We start from the raw sequence: 16,030 nt of genomic DNA on the forward strand, positions 1-16,030 counted from the left end.
TCCTATTTCGAGTTTACAGAGAGTTTTCATCATTATGGAGTATTGAATTTTGTCAAATGCTTCTAAATCTGTTGATACAGTCTTCCTAAAAATATCTGTTAGTAGTAGGACTTTCATTATAACATTATTTGTCATTTATTCATTTCATATAGGTTATTTTACAATTGATCCAAACCAAATTAATTTATTGAAAACTTTTTTTCTCATTTAATTTTGAGTTTAATACCAACATTCTACTCTGTATAGATTAAGTCTTCTTAGACAGCTGCATTCTTGTTGTTGTTACTTGTTTCTCCTCAGTGCTGAGAAACGTTTCCTAAAGTACACTCTGTAAAAAGACAACAAATGTTCAGTGTAGGAAGTAAGTCTGATAGTTTAATAGTTTAGCTAAATGAAATCCTAAATACTTGAAAAATGGTTTGATAAGTGAATATAGTGAACAAAAGGGAATATGAAAATTTGGTGTGAAAGAGAACTGAAAAACTTATGCCGTTTAATCAGTAATTAGCATAAGCTGTCAATATGTGGTAGATGGTTTATTAAACACCAGTTTGTTTTGGGGAGAGGAATATCTTGTCTGCCTCAAGTAGGGAAGTATTTAACAAGAAGGATATGGAATACAACATTTAAAAAATGTGTGTAACTTTGGAAATTAAATAGATTTGGTATTTTTAATAACTTACTTTTATAAATAATGCCTTTGGTGTTTTGGGGAAAATAAAGTCTCTTCTCATTGCCTCGCTTTTAGAATTGGTTTGACTGAAATGTCAGTGTTTGATGCTGCTTTGACTTGAGCGTTTTAGAGCAGAGTTCTGTTACCTCAGTGCTGTCAAATTTAAAATCTGATGTGGAGAGTCTAACTCTGTTTTGTTTTCTGTATTTGCTCTTGCTTCTAGCTGGGCACATGCTCTACTTAATTAATTTGTGTAGGACTCTTTTCTCACCTGAGTTTTATTTCTGAGTGATAATCATTAAATGTGTTTCGTGGTTCTGAGTCATAGCAGTACGAATTACTTATCCCGTGTTCTGGCAATATATTGCGAAGAGAAAATATTCCTGTACCTCACATAGACAGGATGTTTGAAGTGCAATCATGGTTGTGTATTTGCCACGTATGCATTGCTCTGGATTTATGCAAACCAACTGTAGTTCACTTTGTGGTCAGCCCAAAGAAAAGGCTGTGGTTTTGTTTTATCCTTAATCTTGAAATAGGGGGGCTTAAAGTATTTTTACATCTGGTTCAAAGCTCCCTAATTTGATTATTCTGTTTGTAATGGCTATTAATATTTTTCTTATCTAGATAAGCCTTGGGTTTGAGTTTCATATTTAATTTCAGGCAGAGGTGTTTGTGCCTGTATGTGTTTTTGTGAAACCCTAAAAATAGTAGTATGCAGCTTTCTAAGCGGTGGTTTAGGTAGTAAGGAATTCTTTACAATTAACATTTGAATGATCTCCTAGAAAGTTTCAAAATATATCAGCAAGTTGAAAAAGATAACCACTTTTTTTGAGTTACTTCTAATTGTTTATATGTGCTAAATATGAAAGTTAAGCAATAAAAAATAGGATGCATTCTGGGAAATCATAATTCAGTTGGAATCAGTACTGAAAAGTTAGGAGGAGCTTACCATGTTAAAAGACCTGTAAAAATTATTAGGGATTTATGCTAAAACTTTTATGTAATATTAAAATTACAGTATGTTCAATTCAGAATTTAGTAGCTGCATGTGGATTCTAATTATAGTGCAAGCAGTTGTTGTCTGGAATCCTTTCCTCAGGAAATGAATCATTATGGAGCACTGAACTTTTTTAAATACCTGAAGGGTTGCAGTCTTCACTGCTTTTTGTATTCTTTAGCCTACTTTATTATTATTATTTTTTTGTCCTTCCTTCTCTGTGTGCCCATGTTCTTAGTGTCCCTGTCCTTTATTCTGTTTTTCTGCTGCTGTGGGTTTGGAATATAAATAACTGAGTTTAGTTAGAGACAGTAGGATAGAGTTGGACATGGCATTGCGAGTATTTCTACTGAACTTCAAGAATTGAGAATCACAGGGACATACAAGTATAGGACATACAAGTCATTCAAAAAAGGATGACTACTCTTAGAAACTTTGCCATTGCCATACGCAGTGCAGGAAGGTTGTGGAACAGTATCCTCAGATTTCTGAAGGAAAGAAAATACATCTCAAGCATTTTATAAACATTTTATTTTTCCAACAAAGAAAACCTACCTGAGGACAAGTCCAGGCAACCAACTGCTAAGTCAAAATAAAAAGTCAGGAATGGAGAAGCCATAGAAAAATGATGTGTGTTGACTCTACTTAAGTAAAATTCTAATGCTAGCAACTGTGGGAATTACGGTTCTAAACCAGAATAGAGATGTTACAAACCTTTTAAAATCTTTGTCAAAACATTTAAAATTTTCGGGGCACCTGGGTCCTCAGTCAGTTAAGCGTCCAACTTCAGCTCAGGTCATGATCTCATGGTTTGAGAGTTTGAGTGCCGTTTTAGGCTTGCTGCTGTCAGCATGGAGCCTGCTTTGGATTCTCTCTCCCCCTCTGCCTCTTTCCCTCCCCTCCTCATGCTCGCTCTCTCAAAAACAAATAAACCGTTAAAAAATTTAAAATTCTCTTTCTGATGGTTATAAGTATACAGAGAAGATTTTAAAATAGCAAAACGAATATTCAAAATATTAGAAACTTTGCAAATTGAAGTGTTATTTCTTTGCAAAAACTTATTAAGAAAAGATCGAATAGCTCTTGCCTGGCTTGCTGTCATCTCCTTGTGTAAAACCTAAAATAACAGAGCACATGTCTTCTGTGCATTGGTGAATTGTCCCACTCCTTTCAAAAATTTGGATCTGTTTGAAAAATTTTACCCTTTGCGCTCTGTACCCTGAAATACCTCTGGGAGTTCCTTTAATGGGAAGTGTTTCGCAGGTATCGTTTCCCTTGTGACATCTTCACCCTTTATGTCACAACCACTTTCTTTATCTTTGTAGATAATCAGGCCTTCCCTCCGTTCCTCTAGCTGTGTACCTGGAGTCTCTGGAGTGGCCTGTGCCCTTCACATTCCATGGCCAGCTGTGCTGTTCCCCATTTACGTTCAGTTCTGATTGCACTTTCAGTGTCCTCGTTTTTCATTTCTTTGGTGAACTTTCATCTTTGTTGGCTAATCTCCTTTTTGATTATCCGTTTTTGTAAAATTGTCAAATTGTCGTGCATGGTTACCACTGGCTCACAAGGAGACAACTGCACAACTTGCTGTGTGTGAACTGAAAAATAGATACACAGTGATCAGATCACTGACAGACTTGGAAAGGAGTGATGCGGTTGATCACTGATCATGATGAGCATCTGGTACTTACATAGGGACTTGTGGGTTGAAGAACTGGTGATGAAGCTTGTACTGACTGTATGCACCTATTTGCAGTTAATACACAGTACTAGCTGAAGTTTGAACCGTGTTGTTGAGGGTTTATTTGAATAAATTACAGAAACTAAACTTGTATATAGTGAAAGCAAAGACTGCCCATAATAACATAATTGAAAAAAATCCTAAAATGAGTGGGGAACAGTATAAGTGTATTAATCCTATTATTCTTGGCAGGGAGTCAGTAAATACTGCCTGAAGTTGAAATACATAAGTACAGTGATTCTAACCTCTAAATGTTTTTCATAATCATATCATTAATTTTAGAGGAATCTTAGGGACTCTCCCCTAGAGAAGAAAATATAAAGTTCAGCAGGTCTTTCTGGTTTCTGTCCTTTTCTGTTAAGACCTGTAGCCGTGAGGTGGGGCTGTGCCATTCTAGTTTCACTGAAGCAACTATCCAACTTAAAGAACCTGCTTCCCTGGCTTATGGCCATGTGTGCAGGGCCAGTACCATGAACTCCCGTACCCTCTGGGCAGTAACACAGTTCCCACTAAAGCCTGTCTTTATTTCTAATGCCCATATTGCGGTCACTGCAGCTTCATCATCTGCATCCCATTATTCACTTTTGGTACTTGAGAATTTCTTTTCTTGTTCTCAAGCTCAGCTATGTATTTAAAATAATTTAGGGCTGCCTGGGTGACTCAGCCAGTTGAGCATTTGACTCTTGATTTTTGCCCAGGTCATGATCTTGCAGTTTGTGGATTCAGGCCCCACATCAGGCTCTGTGCTGACAGTGCAGAGCCAGTTTAGGGTTATCTCTCTCTCCTCCTCTTTGTCCGTCCTCTTCTCAGGATTCTCTCTCTCTCAAATACATAAACATTAATAAACAAATAAATAAAATAACAGCATTTCTGTGTGGTTGTAATGAAAAGAGGGTAGATTTTATGCATGTGCTTTATTATCATCTGGATTAGAAATATCCTGTCGTAGTCATTCTTAAAAAAAAATTCTGCTCAAAATAATATCCCAAACTATAAAATTCTATTAATAACTATTAAGAAATGGGTGAGACCTATAGAAGAAGACTAAATTCATAAAAGAAGATCTGAATTAATGTAGCGATATAGTACATTCCTAGATGGAAAGACTCAATTGGTAATGATATCAATTCTCCTCAAATTAGGCTCTTCCAGTTAAAATTTCAGTGGAATTTGAAGGAATATTGAAAGTTATCCAGAAGAGTAAATTTGAAAAAGTAGTTAAGAAAATTTTGAAGAAAGTAATTTGGGGAGAGTACATTGCTATACCAAGTAGCAAGGTATGGTGCAAAGATAAAATAATGAAGATAATGGTTTGGAGCAGGAAATAGGTCTGTAGGGCAGTAGAGGTAGGAAATAGGTCTGTCAAGCAAATTGGTCTGTAGAACAAAATTGAGGCTATGGAAACGTGTGTAGACAATGTTGAACTAATAAATCTGTATTTCAAGCAGTTAGGGAGAGGATGGATTGTTTAAGAAGTGACATTTAGAAAATTAGGTATTTTGGGGGGGACAAACACAGTTACATCCCTATTTTACATCATAAAGAAAATTAGATTCGAGATGGAGTAAATCTCTATCATAAAAAAACATAAGTACTGTTTTCAGAGGCTCAAGATAGCCTTCTTAACCACCGCTGAAATCTAGAAACCATTAAGTGGTTGATAGTTAACTGTATTTGTTTTTTTTTTTTTTTTTTAATGTTTTATTTATTTCTAGGAGAGAGAGAGACAGCGTGAGCAGGGGAGGGTCAGAGAGAGAGGGAGTCACAGACTGAAACAGGCTCCAGGCTCTAAGCTGGCAGTCAGTACAGAGCCCAACGCGGGGCCCGAACCCACAAACCGCGAGATCATGACCTAAGCAAAAGTCGACACTTAACCGACTAAGCCACCCAGGCGCCCCGATAGTTAACTGTATTTAAAGCTTAGAGTAAAAGTACCAAGACAGAGTTAAAAGCTAAACAGAAGACAGGAGAAATATATTTACTGTATATAACAAACATAATGTATAGGGACTGTCTTGGCCAATAAGACAGCCAAGTAGAACATGGACAAAAAGTAATAAACATTTCAAAAAAACAGCAATGAATAACGCAAAAAGATACTTATCCTCTTTAATAACAAAACTTGAGATACCATTTTTTATTCAGGAGATTTGCAAAATTTGAGTCATTGATCATTTCCCATGTTAGAGTATTGTAGGGATGCAAATTAGTGTCTTCTGCTTGATACCTATCAAAACTTAAATATTCATACCTTTGACCTATTGGGTCTGTTTCTAGAGATTTAATCTATAGAAATAAAAGCATATGTGCAAAAGATATATGCGTATAGATGTTTATTGTAGCATTGTTTATATATAGTGAAAAATTGAATTCAACCAATAGGTTTCTCAGTAGAGAGTGAATAAATAAATTTTAGTGTATCCATACTTTGGAATATTGTGAGGTACTATGAAAGGTAGTAGGCTCTGGAGTCAAGTTGCTATGTTTGAATTTTGGATTCATCATTTACTAGATGTATGTCTGAGTTTACTTAGCTTTCTTGGGCTTCAATTTTCTCATCTGTGAAACAAGGATAATTTAATTTGTTTCAGAGGGCTGTGTGATAATTAAATGAACTAAACTGCACAGAACAGTGCTTAGAACATAAGTACTCAGTAATATTAGTTAATATTAAGTGATCACTTTGCAGTTACTAAACAAACAAAACCCCATAAAATTCTAGCATGGAAAAACTGCACTGTGATTTAGGTAAACAAATTTTAGAGCTGTGTATGCATGTGACATGAGCAGCTACTTGTAAATAAAATGTAAATTATATATGTGCATGTATTTTAATGTATGTGGATACATTTGGAAGCATAAATGCCAGTCTTAACAGTAGTTACCTCCAGGGAATGAGACTGGGTGGAACTGAAGCAGATTATCAGATTTTTAAAGAAGTATTTTTTAGTATTTTTTTCCAAGCATGTATTACATTCATAACTAAAGTTTTTTTTAAAAAGATTCCATAGACTGGAAGAATAGTAGAACTTCCAACTTTTATTTTAACTTTGTTTTTTTTTAATAACTGCAGGAAGGTTGTGTCCTCTGGGTGATGTTTGCTTTCTCTTATTTTTCTCAGTGACTCACTAAAATTTTCCTTGCAGGAACATGCTTACCCAGCTGATGAACTCATGCCTTTAACCTGCAGAGGTCGTGTTAGAGGCCAGGAGCCAAGTCGGGGTGACGTTGATGATGCCTTGGGAAAGTGAGCATTCATGGGCCCAGTGGGTGGCGTGGCACTTCCGGGTTCCCAAGTCTCAGATGTAGCTTATGGTTACATTTCTGGGGAATGGTTAAATTTTAAGGACTGCTTTAAGTATTAACATTAAACTCTTCTATTTCCTTCTGTTATCTTTTATAAAAAATCAGTGTACCTGTTAGGTCAGTGAAAAGTTAAGTTGAATATAACTTTTCAAATGTATATAAAATTGACACCTTAAAAGGTGTTGATACTTTAATGTTTTTTATTTGCTTTAAAAAGTGGATATTTCTCGGGGCGCCTGGGTGGCTTAGTCGGTTAGGCGTCCGACTTTCACTTGGGTCATGATCTCGCGGTTCATGGGTTCGAGCCCCGCGTCGGGCTCTATGCTGACTGCCAGCTCAGAGCCTGGAGCCTATTTCGGAGTCTGTCTCCCTCTCTCTCTGACCCTCCCCTGCTCACGCTGTCTCTCTCTCTCTCTCCTAGAAATAAATAAAAATATTTTTTAAAAAGTTGATATTTCTCTTTATTTTGAAAGTTATGTAGATACACTGAACATTAAAATGTTATGTTAAGGCTTTTCAGGTGACTTTAGTGCTTTTTTATAAGTTACATTGTACTATACATGATTGGAAGTACTAGCTAATAGAAACTACCAGTCAATAAGGCATAGATACATCTGCTTATAAATTCATGGATAAGATATTCAAAATTCTAATGGTTTGTATCTCATTATACTTGTTTCTTAGATTTTCCTTGACACTGATTGATTCTTTGGACACTCTTGTGGTAGGTTGGATTCTTCTTGAATTTACTTATTTTATAAATTTCATAATGTGCGCACTCAGATATGAATGCAGTCATTACAGTAATGGTATGTAAGTCTGAAGTAGAAGTTTTCAGAATTTAAGGTGTTCTGATCTTTGCTTCTAAATATCTTTCACACTATTGAGTTGATTATTTCACATGAATGTCAAATGAAATCATGGAGATAATGAAATAATTTGTATATATGTCAGCTTATGTGATGACACTTTTAACCAGGAGGGTTGCTTCCCTTTATACAGAAAGATATATACAAATACCATTGATATACTTGTTCCAGAATGGCATACCACAGTGATACTGAAATTGTTAAATTAGAATTTTTATATGTTATGTTCACTAAAAACAATTAATTTTTTCCCAGTAGTGATTTTTAGTACTAAGTGATCACTTCTTGGCAATCCTTTTCAACCTCATGGGCTACAAAATCATTTTAATTAATTCTGGTTGGGGATGGTCTGTTATGGGCAGAGGGGAAGACTGAGTTCCAGGTGTCATGCTTTCTTAATACAGTGTCTAGAAAGATACTAGAAAGTTTTCTACTTTTAGACCATTTACAGTGTAAAAGTAAGCTTGTTTCAGGATTTTCCTTAGGACATAATTCACAACTTTGAGTTAATATCTCAAGTGCTGATTAAGATTTTAAAAAACAAAACAAAAATCTCTGGGGTGGCAGACATTTTTCAGAATGTCTTCCCAGTATTATTTCTACATTGTTCGTTCACTAGGCATTTTCTTTTTCCTCTCCTCTGCCTCTGCCTCCCCCCATCTTTCACTTCCCTTTCACCTCCCTCCTTCTATATCCTGGGAGGCACAAATTACCACCTTGGGAGAAATTAAGAGGTATTATTTATTTGTAACTGTAGCTGGGTTATGCTCCTTGCATATACCTTGATTGACATGGGGAGTGAAGAGCAGGAGCTGTGTGTTAGGAAAGAGCATGGGTGAACTCAAGTTTGGTTCTCATTCTGCCAGCTTTATCCTTCCCCGTGGCAAGTTCCCCATCCTCTCTCTATAAGGTCTTAGTTGATTTTCTTGAACATGGATCTCAGATATCGTATGCTTTAAAAAATTTAATCAGAAATGAAGAAAGAAAGGTGGTTTCAGTGTGTGTAACTTTCCCGTATTTAAAAATCTGTTGGCTTCTACTTGAGTGGCCATTAAGTATTACCAAGGTGATATCTTTCAGTTTATGCCAATTATATACTCCGGCATTGGTTCTCAAAATATCCCAGCAGCAACAGCGGCATCACCTGACAATTTGTTAGAAATGCACAATTCTAGCGCTTCATCCTTACATACTAAATCAAAGTCTGGGAATGAGGCCCAGTAGTCTGTTTTTTTAACAAGCTCCCAGATGATTCTGATGTATGGTAAAGTTTGAGAAATATTGGATACTTATGCAGTGCTTTTTAAACTCCCACATACTGTAAACTCACCTGGGGATCTTGCTCATATGCAGATTCTGATCCAATAGGCTGAATGTAGGGCCCAAGAATCTGTGTTTCTAATAAGCTGCCACTTGGTGGTGCTGCTATTGCTGGTTAGCAGACCATGCTCTCTATAAATTTGAGTTCTGGCTCCTCGTGGCTGTTCTGATATATATGATCTTGGCCAAATTATTTAACTTCTCTGGGTTCCTGTTTTCACCTCAGAAGGGCCTAGACTAGGTATTTAAATTTCCTGTTAACTATAAGAGATTATTTCTTGCTGAGCTTTGGTCAGATTCAGATAAGTAACTCCTATTTGTTGAAGCTATCCTCAAGAAGTGTTAAGAAGGAAGATTCATAATGTCTTACAAACATTTAAAAATTATACTTTCTAAACTCTTTAAATTTTAGTATTTTCAAGTAGGAATAACCTAAGTGACTTATTACATGTCATCATAACTTCATGGCACTATTTTAAACATTTTCTTTTTAATTTAAACAGAAGAATTAAAGTAGTTTAGAGAGGTTTTTTTCCCTACATTTAAAAGGAGTGCTCTCTTATACATTTTATCAATACATGTATTAATATTTCTAATTTACTTTGCCTTTACTTTGTGATTATTTGTGATTGATTTATTTGTACATATGACAGTACATAAAACTATTTTTATTTTGGTCATACCATAATATGTTAAGTAGAATTTCTATTGTCCTAGTTTGATCTTTAAATTTAACTTGTTCTTAATTCTAGCCATCTAGTTTTTATTGATGTAATGAAGCCAAGAACTAAAACTTCAAGTTTATCTTTAAATTTTATATTACCATGAAATCTATAGAAAGAAAGATATTAAAACAAATTAATGATGATCGGGGAAAGGAAGAGACCTGAATTCATCCTTTATTATCAGATAGGAGCTTAAAAGTTCATCACCTAAGGGTGTCTGAGTGGCTCAGTTGGTTAAGCATCTGACTGTTGATTTAAGCTCAGGTTGTGATCCCTGGGTCTTGAGATCAAGCCCCTTGTCGGGGTCAGCCTGGAGCACAGAGCTTGCTTGGGATTCTCTCCCTCCCTCTCTCTCTGCTTATTCCCCGCTCATGTCCTCGACTCTCTCTCTCTTAAAATAAATAAAAATAAGCTTAAAAAAAAAAAGCCCCACCTCATCAACCAGTAGAGCATTTGGAATGAATTTTCTAACTAATTATGGATCAAGAGAACGTTTCACTTTTATTCCCCTTTGAAACAAATAACACTGGTCCAATTCTTGGAAGTAATTCTCCGAAGATGGATTTAGGGAGAAGAATAAGATTAGCAAATGTTACTAAGAAGTATATGTGTGGGTGAGTGAGACAGTTGTGTTTTATTCTAAACATTTAACTGACTGAACCACCCAGGCAGCTCTTGTTTTATTCTAAATGTGATAAAGGTATGCATCTGCACTTGTTGGCTGCAGAATTTACTTGGACTTTGAGATTGACAAGGAAAAACAGTTTAAAACCAGGCTTCATAGTATATTTGACTCAGGACTTACCTAAATTTTACTTTTATTCGAATTTTAGTCAGATATTCTTATGAAATGGCTTATACTTAAATTAGAATTTTTAGTGAAAGTATCAAATCAGGTGAAAAAGCACTAGAAAACTATATTATCGAATGAAAAGAATAACAAGTGAAAAAAAACTATTGTTAGTGGATCTAGGTAGGGTCTAAATACCATGTAATTGTACACCTGTTACCAAACAATCTATAGGAAGCCAACAGCTAAGATCTGGCACACTGTTTTGACCAACTGCTCCCTCCTTGGGAATCCTGAGGGGGCTGGACAAATCAGAAACATTCCTGGCTTGGTTTGCCAACCCTAGTGCTGAACAAGCTCTGATAAACTCTGAGAAGTCAAAAACTTAAGAGAGAAAGGTTTGGAAGAGAGAGATTTATTTTGGGTCCTGACAGCTGGCGGAGGTGGCAAGTGCAAGCCTTAACAACTGACTTCTTGGCAGGCAAGATGGACACCTAGAATTTTATAAGGGGAGGTTGGGGAATGGGGGGGATCCATGCAGGAGAACAGGCAGATAGCTTGTGACGATGGGCGGAGGGTCCATAGGTGTTCAACTCATGATCATGAGCAGGGAAAGGGGCATGTAGGGTGTGGTCTTCTAGGCATTCCATTGATATCAGGGCTTTTCTGATCTAGCAGTTGGAATGTTCTGGTCACTGCAAAATGTCTTGTCAATGACTCTATGTGATAAGAAATAAGCACAGTGGGTTGTAGTTAGAGCTTGAGTTAAGTGGTCTTGTCTATTTATGGTTTTAACTCTTGGCATCAGTAGTTGAGCAAGAGGGCTCACTGACACAGTTTTAATTTAGACTGAAAAATCACAGCAGCTATATAATGCAATGGCCACTTCATGGAGCTCATTGTAAGAATCCACAGAATTCTTTGGATTCTAGACCCTTGTGATAATAATTATTAAAACAATTAAGTCAGGCACTCTACTGAAAGTACTTTGTATATATTACCTCGTTTGAGAAATCATTCCTATGAGAGTAAATATTTCTTCTTTTTATGGATGAAGGAACAGGCTCAGAGACAGAAGTCACTTGACTGAGATTATACAGGTAGTGAGTGAAAGAACCAGAATTCAGATCAAGGCTTGCTCTTGCTCACAGCATTCTGTTCCTCCCCAGTTAGGGCTTAGGGCATCCATGGGTGAGGATGGCAGGTAGTGTGTGGTTTAGAGTCAGTCAGTCATTCTCTGAAGGATGTGTGTATTCTCTGACAAGAAGAATGAGGTGGTTTGTGAGATTGAGCCCTGCGTGGGGCTCTGTGATGACTGTGGGGAGCCCGTTTGGGATTCTCTCTCCCTCTACCCCCTCCCTCTTGCTTGAACATGCATATGCGTGCGCTCGCTCTCTCGCTCTCTCTCACACACAAAATAAGAGTAAGCAACCTTTAAAATGATGTTTGGTGAATAGTTGATGTTGTTTGGTAAAGGGTTTCTGAGTTGTTTTGACTTGGAAACCAAATCAATGAGAGGAGTCGGCTCATCTCATGCAGCTATAGGTCATTGGTTATATATTAAGAAACCAGTTAACAGTTGAGATGATTGTTGTAAAGTCTTAATGATATTTTCATGTGTCTAAAAAAGTGTATAAAGATTCCTTATAATGTAGGCATTTAATTTTGGGGGTTTTAGATACCACATTTTTATCAGAGGCTTAAGAGAAACATTTTGTATGTGTCACTTTTTAGTCTTAAGGTATTAACTTGCTTTTAGTAGCCATTGTAATACTATTTCTCTTTTACTTGGTGAAAAAGAACTTTATTTCCATAACTTTCTTCTCCTAGGTATTGAATAAAACTAAAGAATTTGAAGATGCAGTCAGAAAAGTTTTAAGAGATGTTAATTTAGATAATGATGTAGTCGTATCAGTCTTTGAAACAAACATCAGAGTTCTTGGGTAAGTATGTAAGACACTAAAGCTATAATTTTAATAACATAAAAGCCTAGGGTATACTGTTTATTTCTTGAAGGTAATAAAGAAAGAAATTTCTTAAGTTTAAAAGATAAAAGTTGGGATATTCTGAAACACAGAGGCTGTGAGATGACCTTGCATTGTGTCAGGCACAGACAGCAGCAGACTTTGGAAATAGTTGTAGACTGAAATCAAAGGTTATCCTTGTATGTTGTTAAAAAAGGACTAGAGGTTGAACATTTGCATATCAGCTAATCTCAGGTTTTTTGCTAGTTTACATAGTTTGCTAACTTTAGCCAGTACCTCTTCAAGCCCAATGAAGTTAAATGTATAATAATTACCTCTCGACTAAACAGTTTGATATAGTCTTAGAAAATTTAAAAATATTGAATTATTGGATTTATTAATTCAAGTTTCAGTGTTATTAAATGTTTACACATAATGGTTACTTTTATGTTATTGTAACACATTTCCTTTTGTTAGATACAGGGAGTCTTCAATTTAGGAAATATTTATGTAGCTTTTCACAATTTAAAAATCTATTACAGTTAATACAGCATGAGGAGGTTTTTTTTTTAATGTTATACTGTAAGAGTTACAGATTTCATGATATAATTAAGTTAAATTTAAAATTTGTTAGAATCAAATGTCAAACTTGTTATGTGATTTATAGAATTTTTTTTTAAAAGGATAGTCTTTATTTTGAGAAATTTTAAGGTATGGAGAATGCCAAACACTTTACAGCAGGTAGAACATCTGACATTTTTTTGAACTAGCTATGGTTTGCCATAAAATGAGTAGCCAGAGTTAGGTAAAAAAACAAAAAACAAAAAAAAAACAAGTTCTCCTTTGGTCTTTCCTTATGTGTGTTGAATTGTTGATAACAAGATATCACATCTTTTTAAATAGTAACTTTTAAGTATCTGTAAGATATGGATAATGTTTCATTTCTGTGATTGTAGGGGTCTTTTGGGCGGACACTCCCTGGCAATCATGCTGAAAGAAAAAGGCGAGTACATGCAGTGGTACAATGATGAACTTCTCCAAATGGCAAAGCAATTGGGTTACAAACTTTTACCAGCTTTCAATACTACCAGTGGCCTCCCTTATCCAAGAGTAAGTAATTCTGAAAAATATGGCAGTCTTTATGTTCTTCCTTTGCTGTCTTAAAAAAAATGAATTTTTGTAATTGGAGCCATTATTCTTCATTTGCTTGAGGCTGGAGTAAAATGCTTCATTGCTATATAATACATTTATATTGACATTTCAATTAATTTGCGTTTGAGCAGCATGAGAATTTTGATTAGTTTAAGCCTTTTATGTGCCACTGCGTAACAGATTAGATTATGCTGCAGGAGAGAGAAACAGATGCCAGACTAGAATTTGGGTACAGAATTACTGGGCCAAAAAATGCAGTTGCATCAACAGGCGTGGGTATTGACTCTCCAGAGGAGAGGATATAAAGAGAACCCAGGACAGAGGGGAATGAGTGGAGAGTGGAAAAGAGTGTTCAGAGACTTACTGGAAGAGAACCACACAGTAGTGATGGTTATGAAATCTTAGAGCTTTGAAAGGAGGTGTTTTAGAAACCAATAGAATTAGATACAAACAGAGCCCTAAAGGCTGTAATATGGGAGAATAAAGGGGAAAGATGGGTTCAAAATAGTTGAAAATATAGGACCATTCATTTTGAGGTTTCCGTGTTGGTAATTGAAGAGAGGTGGCAGCAGAGTCACTTGAGGGAGTTTTGTGTTTTTCCCCCCAAGAAAATTTTATATTTAAAGCAAAGGGAAAGAAGCCATTGAATATGGAAAGAACTCTCTCTGTCCTGATTTATTTATTTCTTTATTAACACTATTGCTCTCTCCCTCTTGTCCAAGTTAGATCCCTTAGCCATTACCAAACTTAACAATTTTTTCTTTTCTTATTGCTGCTGTGCTAGTTGAAGCCAATATAATTTTGTTCCTATACTATTGTGAATACCTGTCGTACTCTTTTCTCCCTGGTTTATTCTTTACAGGCTTAAAAAATTAATCTTACAAAACGTAATTTTTATCAAACTACCCTCAGAAGTTTTACTGACTCCCTATTGTACAGAGTATCTTTTAACCTTCAGAATTCATTATGGTTCTTTCTGACATTCTGTCAACCTCATACCGCAGTGTAATGAATGTTCCATTTCAGCCCAAAGAATCTATTAGTGTCCCCCCCAAACACCCAAGGTATGTTTTTTGTTTTGTTTTGTTTTGACATTTCCATGCCTTGAGGCCTCCCATCTCTATTACCTGGAATAACTTTTCTCCCAGTACGGTCAAGGAAGACTAACTTTCACCATCAAGAAACCTCTGACCATGATCTAGAGCACTGCTTTTCAAACTGGAGGTCACAATAGGTTAATTTACCTATCAATTTAGTGGATTGTGATCAACACTTTTTTTTAAGTGAAAACAGACTGGAATTTTTAAATCTCTTATTTAAATTTTTAGTTTTTGATATTTTGAATGGCTATTCTGTGAACATCTTTATACAGATCATTTTACTTATTTCTTTCATAGGATAAATTACTAGAAGAAGAAATAGTCACAGAAATAGGGAATGTTTTTTTAAGGCTTCGGGTACTTACTGCCTAGTTGTTCTCCAGAAGTGTTTTATAAAAGTATATGTGTCATTGTACTGTTGTCAACAATGTGACTTATTCTTTTGCTAATTTAATGAGAAAAAATGGGAGTCTTGTTTTAATATGAATTTCTTTGCTTTCTAGGATGATTAAACTTATCTGTTGATTTTTAATTTTCTTAGCATATTAAAATTAAAAACAAAGTTATTTTGAATAAGCAAGATGTTTATTTAATTGGATTTACTTTTAGTAAATATTTTTAGTTTTTGTTATAAGTAGAGGTACTGAATTATGGGGAATCTAGCATTTCTTCACTTTTGCTGTAACAGGAGAAAACAGGCAAGGAATTAAAATAGTAGTAGCTACTGGGAGGCCTGGGGGGCTTAGTTGGTTAAACATCCGACTTTAGCTCAGGTCATGATCTCACGGTCAGTGAGTTTAAAGCCCCAGTCAGGCTCTGTGCTCTTAGCACAGAGATCCTCTGTCTCCCTCTGTCTGCCCCTCCCCAACTCGCTCATGCGCACTCTCTCTCAAAAATAAATATTTTTTAAAAAGTAAAAAAATAAAATAGCTACTTAAGAGTATTCTAGTAAAATAAAAAGAATGTGTTGTTTTCTTATACTCTGGAATATCAAAATTTTTGATATTGCTTTTTAAAAAGGACTACAGGCAGAAAATAAGCATCTTCCCATCCTTCCTTATTCACACTTGTTAAATACTTCTTTTGCTCATGAAAATGTGTACAGTCGTATCTCTCTTAGATATGCATGCATAAATGATAGTGTGGCATTAATGGTTTTGACTCAAAAATTTGCTGGACAGAAATGCTATAATAGTTAATGGTCATGTATTCTGCCTGCATATAAACCCTAGAGGGAGTCCACACTATGTGATGCCGTTTCCTCCAACGTAATTAAAAGTACTTTGCCGGGTTTTCATTTAAGTCCTCATTTCTAAAGTCAAGTGGGTGGATGATTCTGTCCATAAAATATAGGGTTAGTAAGAATTCCATTATGACTCCGTACATATTT

General features: G+C 35.6%; 1 protein-coding gene across 3 annotated transcripts in view; it reads left to right on the forward strand.

Moving 5' to 3' along the window:
* EDEM3 (ER degradation enhancing alpha-mannosidase like protein 3) overlaps positions 1 to 16,030 on the forward strand; it is a 68,419-nt gene that overhangs the window by 13,409 nt on the left and 38,980 nt on the right. For all 3 annotated transcript variants that reach the window (XM_039256625.1, XM_039256623.1, XM_039256624.1), the window contains 4 exons: positions 6,561 to 6,661; positions 7,405 to 7,444; positions 12,255 to 12,367; positions 13,345 to 13,498. In XM_039256625.1, the coding sequence (XP_039112556.1) occupies positions 6,561 to 6,661; positions 7,405 to 7,444; positions 12,255 to 12,367; positions 13,345 to 13,498 (408 nt within the window). The remainder of the gene's footprint in view (positions 1 to 6,560; positions 6,662 to 7,404; positions 7,445 to 12,254; positions 12,368 to 13,344; positions 13,499 to 16,030) is intronic.

This window comes from Hyaena hyaena, unplaced genomic scaffold, assembly GCF_003009895.1.
Source record: "Hyaena hyaena isolate Hyena2069 unplaced genomic scaffold, ASM300989v1 scaffold_580, whole genome shotgun sequence".
NCBI lineage: Eukaryota > Metazoa > Chordata > Mammalia > Carnivora > Hyaenidae > Hyaena > Hyaena hyaena.